The sequence below is a fragment of the Eptatretus burgeri genome, chromosome 13 (genome assembly GCF_056783735.1).
Source record: "Eptatretus burgeri isolate ZD-2024b chromosome 13, Ebu_testis_v1, whole genome shotgun sequence".
In the NCBI taxonomy this organism is placed as follows: domain Eukaryota; kingdom Metazoa; phylum Chordata; class Myxini; order Myxiniformes; family Myxinidae; genus Eptatretus; species Eptatretus burgeri.
In genome coordinates, this window is record NC_140973.1 from 51,084,466 (window position 1) to 51,100,220 (window position 15,755).

General features: G+C 41.1%; 2 protein-coding genes across 2 annotated transcripts in view; one reads left to right on the forward strand and one right to left on the reverse strand.

The window, feature by feature from the left end:
• Positions 1-83: 83 nt before the first annotated feature.
• LOC147014461 (coiled-coil domain-containing protein 149-like) lies at positions 84-15,569 on the forward strand. Its single transcript, XM_085852420.1, has 7 exons — positions 84-220; positions 4,080-4,158; positions 4,447-4,591; positions 5,577-5,653; positions 11,433-11,501; positions 11,864-11,966; positions 12,143-15,569. The coding sequence occupies exons 1-4, from the start codon at positions 125-127 to the stop codon at positions 5,641-5,643; spliced, it is 387 nt and encodes a 128-aa protein (XP_085708546.1). The 5' UTR covers positions 84-124; the 3' UTR covers positions 5,644-5,653; positions 11,433-11,501; positions 11,864-11,966; positions 12,143-15,569.
• LOC147014462 (actin nucleation-promoting factor WAS-like) overlaps positions 5,670-15,755 on the reverse strand; it is an 82,568-nt gene continuing 72,482 nt past the window's right edge. Inside the window, exons 12-13 of the transcript XR_015050771.1 lie at positions 11,380-11,490; positions 5,670-5,944 (exon numbers count right to left, since the gene is read on the reverse strand). The gene's annotated coding sequence lies outside the window, so the exon portion shown is untranslated. The remainder of the gene's footprint in view (positions 5,945-11,379; positions 11,491-15,755) is intronic.

Genomic DNA, 15,755 nt, shown 5'->3' on the forward strand with positions numbered 1-15,755 from the left:
TTTTTATGCTTACAGCATCATTTTCATGTGAACTATGAGGTCAAAACATCACTTTTGATCCTTTGTTTCAGAAATAATATTCAGTTAATTTCACAATTTTTAGAGCATTGATATTTTGAATGTGATGTGCCTTAAGTATTTTTCGTTCTTGTGTTCCAGATATTTGCGAGAATTGCTGAAACACATGGAACATAAGAAAGTCACCTTTGGCAAATGCAAGGTACCTACGAACACAATATAAACACATTCTGTCATCATTGCACGTCATCATTTTAGTGCAGATTACTGCACGAGCGCAATTTCTACTTGTGTGACGAATCCTTGATTTTTTCCTTTGCCTGGAATTATAAGTCATCTCAATGGAACACAATTTGCCAAACTCAGTGTCACAAACTTATAGGTGAAGCACCTGTGAACCCAATTTTTCACCCACTTGCACCAATACCTTCAGCTCATGGACAAACTTCATCTGTTATTTTCAGTTCAAAGAAAAATTGTGTTCCATGCTTTTTGATTTCCAAAGTGTGCTTCAGCTTGGAGTCTAATTATGAACCAGAGCATTAACTATTTCAGTGATTGTAGATTTTGGAATGAGAATATTTGTCCTCAGTACACGCACACGCAAACGCACTTTCACGTGTAGCCTGTGGCTGCTGGTTGCATCATTGGTAAGGGTCGCAGCAATGCCGCTGTTGCAGTGCCCATATTATGAATACACTGGTGCTCATTTCACCAACCTCAGAAGGATGACAGGCTGAGTCAACCCCACCAGGTGTTAATTCAGCGGCTGACAAGGCTCAAACTCAGGACCCGAGGAGAATCCCAAACCAGCCACTCTAACCGCTAATCCAACATCAGGCTTTGTTCTCAGTAGATGTCCCATGTGGCTGATATATTTTTAGTTCATCTGTGATATGATCGATCATTTTTCATTTCTCAAATTTTCAAATGCAGTGGACTGCACAACTATTCACCCCCGACCAATAATGCCACATTTATATAAATGATGCATGATGTAAAAACAATTTTTCCAAATGAACTTTTTAAAATATTCATACCTGAAGAGATGAAACCAAACATTGTTGCAGTTGAAGGAGATTACATGTCAGGAATACCTACAAAAAACATGTACAAATCAACCTCCACTGGTTGTAAAAGTATTCAGTCCCTCAGGTCAGTACTTGGTGGAAGCATCTTTTACAGCAATGACTGCTATGAGTGTTTTTGGGTCAAACTCTACCAGCTTTGGACAGTGAGAGGGTGCAATCTTTGCCCATTCTTCACATGAAAATTGCTCTCATTCTGACGAGTTTGATGAGGATCGTCGATGGAATGCAATCTTCAGGTCTCGCCAGAAGTGTTCAATTGGGTTCGAGTGAGGATTTCAACTTGGCCACTCAAGAACATTTATTTTACTCTGATTCAGTCTCTCCAGTGTGGCTGTGGCTTTGTGCTTCGGATCATTGTCCTGCTGAAATGTCAATCTCCTACCCAGTTTCAGATTCATGGCTGACTCAAGCAGGTTTTCATCAAGGATTCTCCTGTACTTTGCACTGTCCATTGTCCATTCTATCCAGACAAGCTTGTCAATTCTTGCTGATGAAAAGCAGTCCCATAGTATGATGCTTGACAGTAGGGATGGTGCTGACTGGGTGATGTGCAAAGTTGGGCTTGTGCCAGGCATAACGCTTTGAATTTCGACCAAGTAGTTCAATATTTGTCTCGTTTGACCACAAAACATTTCTCCACATGCCTGCAGTATCACGAAGATGTTTTTTTTTCACAAACTCCAAATGAGCTTTCAGATGCATCTTTTTCAGGAATAGCTTCTTTCTTACCTCCTGTCCATGGAGACCAGCTTTGTTAAGGGAACATAATATTGTTGATTAATGAACACTGACACCCATCTCGGACATGGAGACTTGCAAATCTTTCAAAGTCACTGATGAATTTGCAGTGATTTACAGTGACAACCAGATTCCTGGTTGCATAGCTGCTGAGTTTGGATGGGCAACCTGATCTGGGTAGAGTATGGGTATTATGAAACGTCTTCCACTTATTAATGATGGATTTCACCGTACTCAAAGGGATAATGATCGACTTTGAAATCTTCTTATAACCCTCTCCTGAATGGTGCTTCTCCACCACTTTATGTTTGACTTATTTGGAAAGCTCCTTGTTCTTCATGTTTGCTTTGTTGGTTCACCAAGTGAGTTGCACCTTAAAACTCCTTAGATAAATGGGGGACCTTTATTTTAAGTTAAACCACTGACTATATGCAGGTGTAACCTTTTGCACTTATTTTGTAATCTTTCAAACAATTTGCTACTGAAGTGATTTATGATTTAGGCAAAGGGTTTAAATACTTTTGTAACTGAGAATCATCTAATTTTTTCTGTGAATGTAACTTATTCACATTTTATTTGCATGTTTTAGCTTTATTACTGGGGTAGTTTGTGAAGATTAGGTTGATTTGAAAGCATCATGAAATAAGCTCAGGTGGCATCAAATGTGAAAGGTTTGGAGGAGGGTGAATGCTTTTGCAGGCCACTGTACTTTATCTATTTTTGTCACTGCCTGAAGCAAATGCAGTACCCCAGGGTATCAACAAAAGAAAAAACTTGACCATTATATTAATAACCAGCAAAGGTGGCAATGCCAGGTACCTCCTCCCACCATTTCCCCTCCCTCCAGACTCCCACCCACCCTTTCCCCTCCCTCCAGATTCCCACAAACCTTCCCCTCCTTCCTCCCACCTCCTCTTCCCCCTCCTACTCCACTGCCCTCCCTCCTCCCACCTCCATTCTCCCCCCCTCCTCCCACAAAAGAATTTTCACAAGGTGTATATTAAAGTGAACCTGTACATAATAACTTTGAAAAAAAGAAGTTTAAAAAAAATCTCTCTTGGAAATCTCCCTTCCAACTTAAAGGATCTGAGGGATCTTACAGATCTTCGAGGTATTGGAGTGTCTTAAGGGTCTTTGGGATCTTCAACGTCGTAAAGGATCTTTGGGTTCTTAATTGGGTATTGGGGGTTTTGAGGTGTTAAAGGTCTTTGGGGGTGTAAAGGTTCTTCAGGTTCTGAAGGGCCTTTGGTGTCTTAGGGTCTTTAAAGGCTGAAGTGGGGGATGAAAATAGACCAAGGACAATCGCCGGGTCAGACTTGGTCTGTGTGCCGCTCATATTAAATCTTCTAGGTCTTAAAGGGTCTTCAGGGTCTTCATATCAGATGATGTAGGAAGTTCAGTGTGTTTCTGCAAATGTTGTAGGAAGTTCAGTATGTTTCTGTATATGATGTTAGAAGGTCAGCAAAATGAGTACCAGCTTGCTGGTATCCTGTGTCGGAGTGGCGACCCGTCCAGGATTGTGCCCAATAACCAAGGAGACTGCTTAGGCAGCACCAATGCACTGCACAGAGTATGGTCCTAGTGGATGGATATGTATGTCTATATGAATGTATATGTGTGTATATATATATATATATATATATATATATATATATATATATATATATATATATATATATATATATATATATATATATACATAATATTGAATTATGCTGTAATTTTTCCATTTATAGTGAGTAAGGCTCATGTCAGAGCATCACATGCAGGACAATATGAGGAGACATTGGTGTATCTTGTGAATGAATGACACTCATGGACTGTGGATAAATCAACACAGTAAAATGTTTTTGAATTTGCGATCCACCATTCATGAGCGGCGATTTATTCAGAATGGAACATAAAACAAGCCAAACCAATATTGTTTTGGATATTTTTGTTCATACATGCAGTTCTACTTTGTTTTGGTTGTAACTTTCAAAATGTTAAATGATATGATATATTTTCTGGATTATGAAGATATTTTGCTTTGGAAAGCCTTTGACGAGTCGATTTTTGAGCTAAAGATGTCCTACCATTTCACACAAAAGATGGTATGGTCATATATTTTATATAAAGGAATCATTGCTTACATTATTTTATTATCACGAATGATGCTGAGATGATAATATAAATTAAATAAAGAATGCTCTAAGGTCAAAGTGATATATTTTCCTCACTTGTGATTTTCAGGAGGGCAATCAAGAGATGAGAAGGAAGCAAAGAGGCCCACACACAAGTGGCATCATGAGGATGCCACGAACAAATGAAGGTGTGATTTGTTACATTAAATGCAACTCTGCCTCATATGGGTGAACTAAGGCACACCAGTTAATCTCATTGTAATCCCAGGGTGTTGGGATATCGCTGGATGTTGTTGCCAAATCAGACCACAGCATTTTAAAGCTTGCCCCAAAGCAGCAAACACACAATTTCGATGTTTCTTCAAAATATTGTGCACCTGCACAATGCTCTGCAGCTTTTTTCATTCTCTTATTATATTTGAATTTTTTTTTTTCTGTAAGTGTTAATGTGACTGTGTTGTGTTTCCTGTATGCAGTGAATGCGATGCTCTCAGAGAACAGAGCACAGAGCTTACCGGTTACAAAAAAGTCCATTTCAGAACTTCAGTCACTTTGTGGTTCTCTGATTGATGCCATAGTTGACAAGGACATGCTCCTGAAACACCAAAGGAAGACAATAAAGTGAGTGTGATGGTGTGGTTAAATCTTGAAAGTGGTAATGGTAATCATAATGTAATGGGTGTAAGCCTGGAACTTCTAACACACTTTTCTCCGAACATGTTCTGTTCATACTTCTGAAATCTTCACATTTTGTGTTCCATGTATTTACGTAGGTGATAACGCATTCAAAAAATCGAATATAGATAGAATTTTCAAAGAGGGAATCGATGACGTCACAATCAGCACCGTTCGGCGGCAAACCGACGGCCGGGTCCCAGAGGACGTACTTTACTTAACCAAGTCCATGAGTTCAGGACGTTTGTTCAACTCAGCATTTACGACTTTTATCCTGCCATGTTGTTAATCTGTTGATGGAGGTAATATAGAAACGATGAATATGTCAAATCGTTCGTGTTACTCATCCGGCACGATGTGTCAAGACCAACAATCTAAAGCGACCGGTCTCAAACGCTACCATGGGCACCCAGACAAGCCACCAATATGAACTGAGCTGTTGAATGCGGCACAAAACATCCAAAGAAACTTCCATAAGCGAGTATTGTGATCCGTCCTGTCCCCCATACCCGTCGTAGACGGGTATCTGCTAGTATCATTAATGCTGTGGAGGAGCCTTTTAAGGAACAGGAGAAAATCTTCCATAATGGAGGGTGAAATAAATGGGGGAGAAATGTTTGAGGAAATACGCTGAGCTTAAGAACGATTATTTTGGAAAAATCGAATAGATTCCAACCTTTGAGGGGACGATTTTCTTATTCAGATTCATAACCTAGTTGCTCGGCCTCACAAAAGTAGTGTTTTTGAAAGAAACAAAAATGGGTCACATTTACCCTTTAATTCAGGTCAGTCCTGCATGCGTTTACTGTTAGAATATCTTCCAGTATCTGGGGGTTTTTTTTTTTACAATGATTGAAGGAAAATGTTATTTTTCTCATCATGTCAGCAATCATTCGATTCTGCATCCTGAAAATGCTTTCTTTCCTCGCAGGATCTTGGGTACGAGGGTGAATGAACTGGAAATAAAGCTGAAAACCTTGGACATTATTCAGCACTGAAATGTGACAGGTACTTTGGATTCCATGTATTTTTATTTATTTCACTTGTCATCAACTGTGTTTACACACATAATCTCTCTATCCATACAACTTGATTTGACCCTAAATTCCTTTATGACATGAAACATTCCACATAACAGCCAACGTAAAGCCCCGAAAGCAGGGATTGAACAAACTGAGGAAGTTTGTTCCACGAGTGAAAGAAAAGAGGAATGGATGAGTGGAGGTGAACGGTGATCCTGGATTCAGGTAGTTTCACCAAAAGGGGGTTGATGGGAGACCATATTCAACCTGCGGAAACCTGGGGAGGGAGGTAGGAGGTGAGGGGGGTTGGACAAAGCGCACAAAGAGCAGAGGGTGTAAGATCAGAGAGGATGGGGTAGAAGACAGACACCACGTGTCTGTGATGGCGAAGTGATAGGCTCACAGACCATGGGTCCCCAAATATTTTTTCTGTTCGTGAGCCAGAACAAAAATTCCCTAGCATCTCATGGGCCGCACAACCAAAAACATTTTATACAAGTAAAAGCTACCTTCCATGGACACCCCCCCCCCTTGAAAATGTTCTTCCATAAAAGTTTATCTATTTTCTCCCCATCGGTGCTGACATTCTTCTCTCAGCCAAATAGGGTCGTTTAGCATAAGTATTATATGAACAAATGATTAAAATTGATAGACAACAGAACCCTTCAGTCACCACGTCATCTCACCATCTGTCCAACATGGGAAGATAAAGAAACGTAGACACACGTCTATCCTTCTTCGTGACGAGATGAGCACTGAGGAACACAGCCGTGGGTGTTGGAGATGGGGAAGAGGGTGGTGGGATATAGGCGTGCCAAAGATATTTTAAATTTAGGTGCACAATACGACGTCAAATGATGCCAACAGCAGCTTTCAATGTCAGGCATCAGAAGAAGCCAATAGCTGCGAAAGTGTTAATAAAAAAGTTCAAAATTTATAATAAATGTCGCTTCACAGAGCAGCATGTTTCGGAAACACAGGCAGTGCAAATGGCGTATTTCACTAAACGTGAGCTGGTTACCTTTATAAAGAGGAACATGTTCTGACCGATATAAGGTCAATGAACATATAATATTAAATCAAATCGATAATATAAAATATAAATGGATTTCGTCGAATGCAGAAACGAAAAAAACTATATAAAAGTAGGACCACTGGACCTGCAGCTTATCTGGGCCCTGGCCTAATGTTGTAACCCAAATTTGGTAGCATTCTGAATGGTGAGTCTGTAGAGGAAGGTTTTTGAAGGAATTTACACAATTTTTCCAAACATTTATTCAGTCCGCCATTTTGACACATTTCCGGTCACGTGATTGGCACGACCTCTGAAATTTAACATCAGGACCCTGTCCTCATGTTGTAACCCAAATTTGGTAGAATTCTGACTGCTGAGTCTGGAAAAGAAGGTTTTTGAAGGAATTTACACAATTTTTCCAACACTTATTCAGTCTGCCATTTTGACACATTTCCGGTCACGTGATCAGCATGACATCCACAATTTAACATCCGGACCCTGGCCTAATGTTGTAACCCAAATTTGGTGGAATTCTGACTGGTGAGTCTGGAAAAGAAGGTTTTTGAAGGAATTTACACAATTTTTCCAAACATTTATTCAGTCCGCCATTTTGACACATTTCCAGTCACGTGATCAGCACGACCTCTGAAATTTAACATCAGGACCCTGTCCTCATGTAGTAACCCAAATTTTGTAGCATTCTGACTGGTGAGTCTGGAAAAGAAGATTTTCGTTGGAATTTGCGTGATCGCCATTTTGACATATTTCCGGTCACGTGATCGGCATGGCATCCACAATTTAACATCAGGACCCTGTCCTCATGTTGTAACCAAAATTTGGTAGCATTCTGACTGGTGGGTCTGGTTAAGTAGATTTTTGAAGTTTACTAAGTTGGCCGTTTTGACAAACTTAAAGTCACGTTACTGAAATGAGTGTTGCAATCCCTGTTACCATTCAGGAGAGGAACTTCACTGCCGAATTTCAGCCGGATCGGCCCAACGATTTGGCCAGAGAAGTCGAAATAGGAGATGAACGGATGGACCATGCGTAATGACAATACCTTATCTCCAATTTAAATTCCAGAGAAGCTAAAAATCAGTATCACTGTCAAATATCAATGATCATGAAATCCAATCAGTCCAGCGAAATTACTCTTCACAATGAAATTGAAACAAGATATGACCAGGGAAAGCATTTTCCTCCATGTTTCTGCACAGCATCAAGCCAGCCATGTTAATCCCACGTTAATCACCTCCTGCAGTAATCCCTTTCGGCATGTATAATTTATCAAGTTGGTATGCCAGATATGATATGAATGGTATGAATGGATAAATGCCAGAGGCCATTAACACATAATTAGGGGCAGAGAGAATAGAAGAACATTGGAGGGGATTAGCTCAGAAGTAATTTAGTAGCTAAATTAGCACCATGTGATTAATCTATTGACAGGGGATTTAGGAATAGCTCCGCCGTCTGGACTGATGATGCCTGTGTTCTGGAAATGGACCATGATTAGCCTTGTGAGGACCTTTATCATACACTCAGCACCTTGGTTTCAATGGCGTCAAGCTGAGCACGGTGTGAGGCTGGGGAACCAGCCCAAAGGGGAGAGCAGCATTCCCACTCTATCAAGCTGTGGTTGAAGGCCATGTGGGTGGATAGTTCGGGTGTGCTAAGGAAGGACTTTGAATGGAGGAGAATGCTCAGACAGTGAAATGTGGTTTGCCCAAGAAAGATCACTGCTGATGGGAAGACCCAGGAGTTTGTAACTGAACTTCTTCAAGAAGATTGTTTAAAAAGTAGATGGGAGGGTTTGGAGGAAGAGACAGAGACAGAGATTGAGATTGAGATTTGTGAGGATTCGAAGAGATACTCCAAATGTTTGACCAGCTTGTGATTTTGTCAAGGTCTGAAGAGAGTGAAGAGGCTACAACCTGCCTGTCTGAAGGATAAGGGATATCATGGTAAAGGGTGAAGTCATTAGCAAATAGAATAAGGGGATTTTCCAGAGAGTCAGAGAGATCATTGACGAAGATTAGGAATAGGACTAGAGCCAGAACACTGCCTTGGGGCACTTCATCCTTGACAAGGAGAGGATTCCATTGAGATCCACATGTTTGCTAAGCGAGTGGAGTAAGTCAGTAAGCTTTGTATGGAGTTGGCCTTGGTTGCCATAGGCAGAGTATTTAGAGAAAAATTTGGGATGCCAGACTATAATCGAGCACGAGATATGTCCAGAGGGACAGCCCTGATCTCATGCCTGACGTAGAGATCTTCCATCCATTGTTGGGTTGAAGCAGCATGTCCAGGGTAGAGTGACCTGGTCTGAGATGAGGTTGTTCGAGAAAAGGAAGGATTTCATATCAAGTGCGATGATGGATTCCATGACCATGCTGATTAATAGAAGTAATCTGATGGGTCTGTAATTAAGTGGATCAGTTGTTGCACCTTTTTATGACCAGCGGAAACATTTCTAATGTGGAGGCAGAAATAAATGGTGAAGAAACGTTTGAGGAAATACGCTGTGCTTGAGAACAATTTTTTGGAAAAATCAAATCGATTCAAACTTTTTAGCTGACCATTTTCTTATTGTGATTCATAACTTAGTTGCTAGACCTCATAAAAGATTTGGAAGTAATGCAGTGTTGTTGGCTGATTTCTAAGCGGATTAAACATGACCAAGCGCAAACGATGGGGGTGAAAAGGGCAGAGAGAGGATGTGCAAGAACACCAGAGAAGGATCTTAGGATACGTTAGCTGATGCCGTCTGGTCCAGTGGCAGAGTCAGAATCAGAGTCGAGGGTTGACAGAAACTTGTCCACCTTATCAGGTGCAAAAGATACAGAGTCCAGGAACAGTTGGTTCAAACTGGGAAAAGGGAGAAGACTCTCGAGATAAATTTAACAAGGTGCCACCAGGTTTTAGAGGAGGGAGACGAGTTTGAAAGTTCAATCTTGAGGTTGAAAGATGTTTTCTCGCTCTCCTGAGAGTGGATACAGATTTTTTTTTTGTGGCCATTTTGGAATGCACTGGGATTGCCTTCGGTCGGATTTGTCTTCCAGGAAGAGAGAAGGCCAAGTTGTTTCAGAGCAACTGCCTCAGCAGAATTAATTGTAACTATGGGTGGGGAGAAGGATAGGATGAATGAAGATGAGATGGAATGAATCTGTGCATAAGAAAGAGCAGGTTTTTGTGGCAAAATTCCCAGGCTGAGTTCATAGTAGTCGATATGGGAAAGCAGTCCTGAAGAGAGATGGTTGCTCGCAGTCTCTGCCAATCTACCTGAAGGAACTGGAGTCTCACCCGCGTTGACGCAGCTCTCTGAGAACTGACAGAGAGATGTTGACTCTCACAAGTATATGATCACATGAACCAATTGGAGCAGAGGAGGAGCAGGAGACATTTGCAGGGAAGCTTGTCATCACCAAGTCCAGAGGGGAGGATTTGCCATTGGGATAAATCTGAGTGGGAAAGTTCACAGATTGAGTCCGTCCCATGTAGTCACAGAAATCCTTTGCTGAAATGCCATGGCTAGTGAAAGAGGAATCAAAACCCAGCGAATGTGCATGGTGACAATTAAAATTGCCACACATGAGGAAGAGAGAGAGTTGGTATGAGTGGTTAAAAGTTGGTCCATTTTGTCGGAGAGAGAGATGTAGATGGAGTTGTCACTGTTTGGAGAATGGTGCAACACACTGCCAAACAAGAGGTGGAATCCATCATCACAGTTGATATTAAACCCTTGCTTTTCCTGAGACTGATCAGCTTGATGATGTGCATACCAAGCCTTAAAAAATCACTGGAATCTCATGCAAAAAAGCTAAGTCTGTGGGCCTATCACTTTCACATCATAGACAGATCGGTGGACTCTGTGTCTTCCACACCTCCTTTCTGGTCTTGCACCCTCTGCCCTTTCTGTGCCAAATCCAGACTTACTGCTCACCTTCATTCATTCGTTCCTCTGTTTTTTAACCACCTGTAGAACCAACTTCCTTAGTCTCTTCAATCTTATTATTCCATCCAGGGCTTCAAGAAAACTGTTCACCACCATCTCAGATCATCCCCCATCCACAACAATGATCTTTTCTACTCTCATCAATGCAACCCAAGCCGACCTCTTTCCGGGTTTATATTTTTCTTTCCACTTCTCTGATTGAGAGTTTGCGGCTGTGTCCATCTTGGCCATCCCCTATTTCCTCCCTTTGCTTGCATTTTTCCCTTTGTTGCTTCTTTATCTGTATCTTCCTTTGTCCCTCAAACAAGGCCGTTGGTGTACCCCCTCTCTTTATACTGTTTTTTTAAAATTATCTTATGTTCTACTCTGTTCTGTATCGTAGCTTCTCCACAAATAGCTCCTCCACAAGCCTCAACACTGTATAAAATATAGGGCCAATACCCCTGTGCACTCAGCTGGTCGTGGCTGGATAAGAAAACCAGGGAACCACTGATAGGTGTGGATGACCCACAAAATATGGAACAGAGAAGAAAGTAAATACCTATGGATTTGTTTTTTTTTAATGGTGTGAACATACTTTGGTACATCATGGGTGATGAAGGTTGTTGACAAGTTTCATCAAAATTGCGCGTGTGTAGCTTCGGAGAAGAAAGCAAATACCTATTTTGGGGGCAACCCCCTGTAGACCCCCTTCGGAGCTGATTTTTTTTTTTTAATGCCGTGAAAAAACGTTGGTACACACCGGGTGATGAAGATTGTGGTCAAGTTCTATCAAAATTGTGTGCGTCATTTCAGAGAAGAAGTTGAAAGTGGTTCCGGATGGACGACGCGCCATCCCACAAGCTCCCTGCAACTACATACGAGGTGAGCTAATAAACAGACCTTGAAAAACAAGCAATATAAAAACAAATTTGATCAACTTTGATGAACAAGGCAATGATAAAACATGAAATTATTTCCAGTTATTGAGCACATATGGTCATGGTTTCAGTGCAGAGTTATGGGTCCTAATTAAGAGTTCAGTTGCTATTTTTTTTTAAGTTTAGGTAACATGCGCACCACTCTACACCTGCAATAACTTTAAAATTTAAATCAATTATCTGTTTAAGCCATTGTTTCTGCAGTGCAACATCCTCACAATATTGTAGTTCAGTTATTATTAAATGATGATGAGTTAATGAGAGGAACGAGATAAAATCAATTTATGCATCCGTGACATTTTCCAGAACCATATGCGAAGGCAGAGACCGCTGATGACATCCTGCAAGCTTAGCCACACGCTCTTCAAACAAAGAAATCTGTTGGAGTAAATCAGAACAATGGACGAAGGTGTGTGTGTTTTTTTTTTTGACATCGAAAGGACTTTTGATATAGAGTCATTGAATATCTCCAATCATTCACAATGAAAATTTGAAACACAATCAGGTGAAACGTACCTGTTGACATAAAAAGCCGTTGTTTAAAGCCTTTTCAATTAACACAATTTTCTCCACATCCCCACACAGATGGACGTGGAATTGTGTCTGAAGCAGCCTTTGTTGAAGAACTACGTGGATTTCGGTTCCTCCACAAGCCTCAACCTCATGGGTGATGCAATATAAGCAATATAAAAGATTTGGCAGATCTAAATTGTGTGCTGGTTACCAAATTTTCGAAAGGTACATTCCAATCGTTCAAATATAATGGACATATCGTCACACGGCTGGACAAGATGTACTGGTCTTTGTCCATTTTGAAATTGCCACTCTTTCATGAGAATCCCAAAAAGTAAGACTTGGACAGGACCATTTTATTCGGGGAAAGACCAGCACTTCCTACAAAATGTCTTGGTGTGTTGCTTTTGGGTGCTTTACTGCTCTCCGTGAAACAGTTGGATGGGATACCTGGACGAAGCAGCCATTCTGCAGGTATTTTCAATTATTTGTGTTGGGCACGTGATATGTTCTCCAGACTGAAAAGCCATTGAATGACAAAGTGAGTGGATTACTTGTTACATTTATACACTCATACCATAGCGTAATTTTCATCCACACCAACATCACTTCCACAATATGGGATTTTCAAAATGACACAATCCGTACCAGAATGGTTTGCACAATTGGAAAGAAAATGCTGCGCATTATTAACAACAAAGTACCGGTTACCAACTTTTCGACAAAAAACATCTTCACAACTTGAAAATACACAAAGATTGTGCCAGCTATGTTTATGTGAGAGCCAGATGTACCAAGCAAACTTCCCTGAGGGAGACAGTGTGTGTGTGTGTGTGTGTGTGTGTGTGTGTGTGTGTGTGTGTGTGTGTGTGTGTGTGTGTGTGTGTGTGTGTGTGTGTGTGTGTGTGTGTGTGTGTGTGTGTGTGTGTGTGTGTGTGTGTGTGTGCACGCGTGCGCGTGTGCGCGTGTCTGCGTCTGTGTATGTGTATGTGCTTGACTGCCGCCTCACACCAGTATTAAGAGGATATGATTGGAACCCGACACCTCTCATCCATGAAAATTCATGGATTTCCTATATTTTTGTGAGTCTGATTTGCATCCAGGAACACAACAGTTATGGTTATCCATTTTTGAAATTGCCACTCTTTCATAAAAATCCCAAAAACTATTTTACATACACCATTTGAGACTTACAGATTTCACCCGACAATCTAAAAATAACAGTTTAAATGCGCATCATCAAGTGGAAGTGAATCACTGAAAATGCATTCACAAAAAGAGTTTTGTGTTCATACGTCATTTCGAAATTCCCTTTATGCTCACTTATGTTCTGAATGAATATTTGTTCATCACATCTTCTTTGCATTTGTTCCACTCCCCATGATTATTTCTCCATTAATTCCTCTATCCCTCTCCCGAAGCACTCTCGTACCTGCGAGTTCAGGATGAACTAGCAGAGTACCTGCCCGACAGGTGAGTTTTTTTTTTTTGTCAACATGTTCTTCTGGCACTTACCTTTATTTGGGCGGTGTGGAGACAACTGACAGGTGTGTGTAGGTCAAAAAACCAAACCCCATGAAGGTATGTACATGAAGCAAAAACATATACACGACATATAATTCAAAACACATCACTCCACTGGAAAACATGGGAGACAGGAATACTGTTCTGTAAATGGTGGAGTCTTCAGGGTCTTTTAGGTCTTTGGGGTCTTCAGGGTCTTGGGGTCTTGGGGGACTTTTAGGTCTTTTGGGTACTCAGAGTCTTAGAGGGTCTTCATAGGTCTAAGGGGTCTCAGCAGTCGAAAGGTACATTCCAATAGTTCATATGTAATAGACATATAGTCACATAGCTGGAGAGATGGACAGACAGAGGGAAGGAAGGAAGGACGGACGCAAGCAAAGACCAAGCTCTTTTTATATTCAGATAGATGAGAGATTTATTGTTCCACAAGTTGTTGTGATATTTAGGTTGCAGTCATCATGTTGTCCTCTCTCCATTTCAGTTCAAGAAGCCTCCTGAAGGCTGCAGTAAAACCAATGAAGCCTTTGTTGCTCCTGTGTGAAGTGGGCCCATCGCCGTTAAAAATAAAACACACAGGAAATGGCACTCTGTGCGGAGGTGCGGCGGTGATGGCTAATTGTTCACCCTCAGCCAGGCAAAGGTCCCGGGGGGTGAAATTTCATGGAATATCGTATTCTGGGTTTTCAATTGCATTGTCATATTTTGTTTTTCGTCTCCTGAAAACAAAATATGACGTATGTGAAGGGTGGGGTTCATCTTGGATGTTCATGGAATTCTGCATGGTTTCAACACCAGATGAACATTGTTTCAACACCTAGGTTACCTTTACCAATGTACAACATGATAAAGATAAAATGATTGCAGTTATTGGTTCACGAAAAAGTAAGTGACCACTATATTCGTTATTGGTGTGTGTCTGTCTATGTCTGTCTGTCTGTCTGTCTGTCTGTCTGTCTGTCTGTCTGTCTGTCTGTCCCGAGCATAGCTCCGTGGGTTTTGATCCGATCCTGATAAAATTTTGGTGGGAGGTTTATATCATGATCAAGTTGTGTTTTCCTGAGAATGGGCATGGTGCGCCCATTATGGGCAGAGCCACGCCCCCAAAACATGTGTTTTTAGGGGGTAGCCGATTTCAATTTGCATCTTCTCCGAGGGGGTTTGTCGAATCTGTCAGGGTTTTCGGTATTAGGTTAGCCCAAGGCATTTGGTTAAGATTATTCTATAGCTTAACTGGAACGGGCACTCAGTAGAGCGCATACCTTCGCCAACGCTACATTTTGCCCCTCGCCCCCTTCCCCCCCCCCCCAGAAACCGTTGATTGTGAGGGTATTTAATCCCATACCACATCTGCCATCTCATATGTGTTATGATGGCTTAAAAACATTAAATTTCCTGCTGTTTGACACTGATTCACGTACATTGTACAATTTCTGTATGAACTCCCTGACGTTTTTGGGTGTCGGTGACAAGTCAATCTGATGACAACTGGTCACATTATAAGAAATCAAATATTACACATCACAGGATAGGGAATTGAATTCTAAACATTTTGAATCTACTTACATGCAAATTGTATAAGAATTAACCGCGTTATTATAATAAAGGTCGTTGACCCCCCTGACCTTTGACCCAAACCGCTAACAAAGGTAATGACGTCATTGTGTCACATAGTATATCACAAGATTGGGCATTGAATTCACAACATTTTGGCATTGGTTGCATGCAAATTGGATAAAAATCGACCACACTATGGCAAAATGACGATTTTGACCTTTTCATGACCTTAACCTTGACCTTTGTACTCTAAATTAACCTCCGCCATCTTCGAAGATGGATGGAGGTTACTGTTTTCAACCCTTTCTGTTTGTTTGTTTGTTTGTGAACAGTATTACGGAAAAACTCCTAGACGGATTTCGACGAAACTTGGTGGAGGGGTTAGGTATGGTCTAAGGATCATGCCATTAAATTTTGGACTTGGTCCCCCGCCCCCCAAAAAAAATTGTTCGAGAATTTTTTTTTTTTTTGCATTTCTACATCTTTCAAGTGATTTCCAACCCCCCCCAAAAAAAAATTGTTACCCCCCCCAAAAAAGACAGAATTTTTTTTTGCATTTCTACATGTGTTAAGTGAGTTCCAACCCCCCCCCCAAAAAAATTCCCCC

Excerpts from the sequence above, each read along its gene's own strand:
- LOC147014461 (XM_085852420.1), top strand. The coding sequence starts at position 125 with ATGTGCCTTAAGTATTTTTCGTTCTTGTGTTCCAGATATTTGCGAGAA. Across the intron at positions 221-4,079 it reads TCACCTTTGGCAAATGCAAG|GAGGGCAATCAAGAGATGAG; the intron begins GTACCTACGAAC and ends TGTGATTTTCAG. Across the intron at positions 4,592-5,576 it reads CACCAAAGGAAGACAATAAA|GATCTTGGGTACGAGGGTGA; the intron begins GTGAGTGTGATG and ends CTTTCCTCGCAG.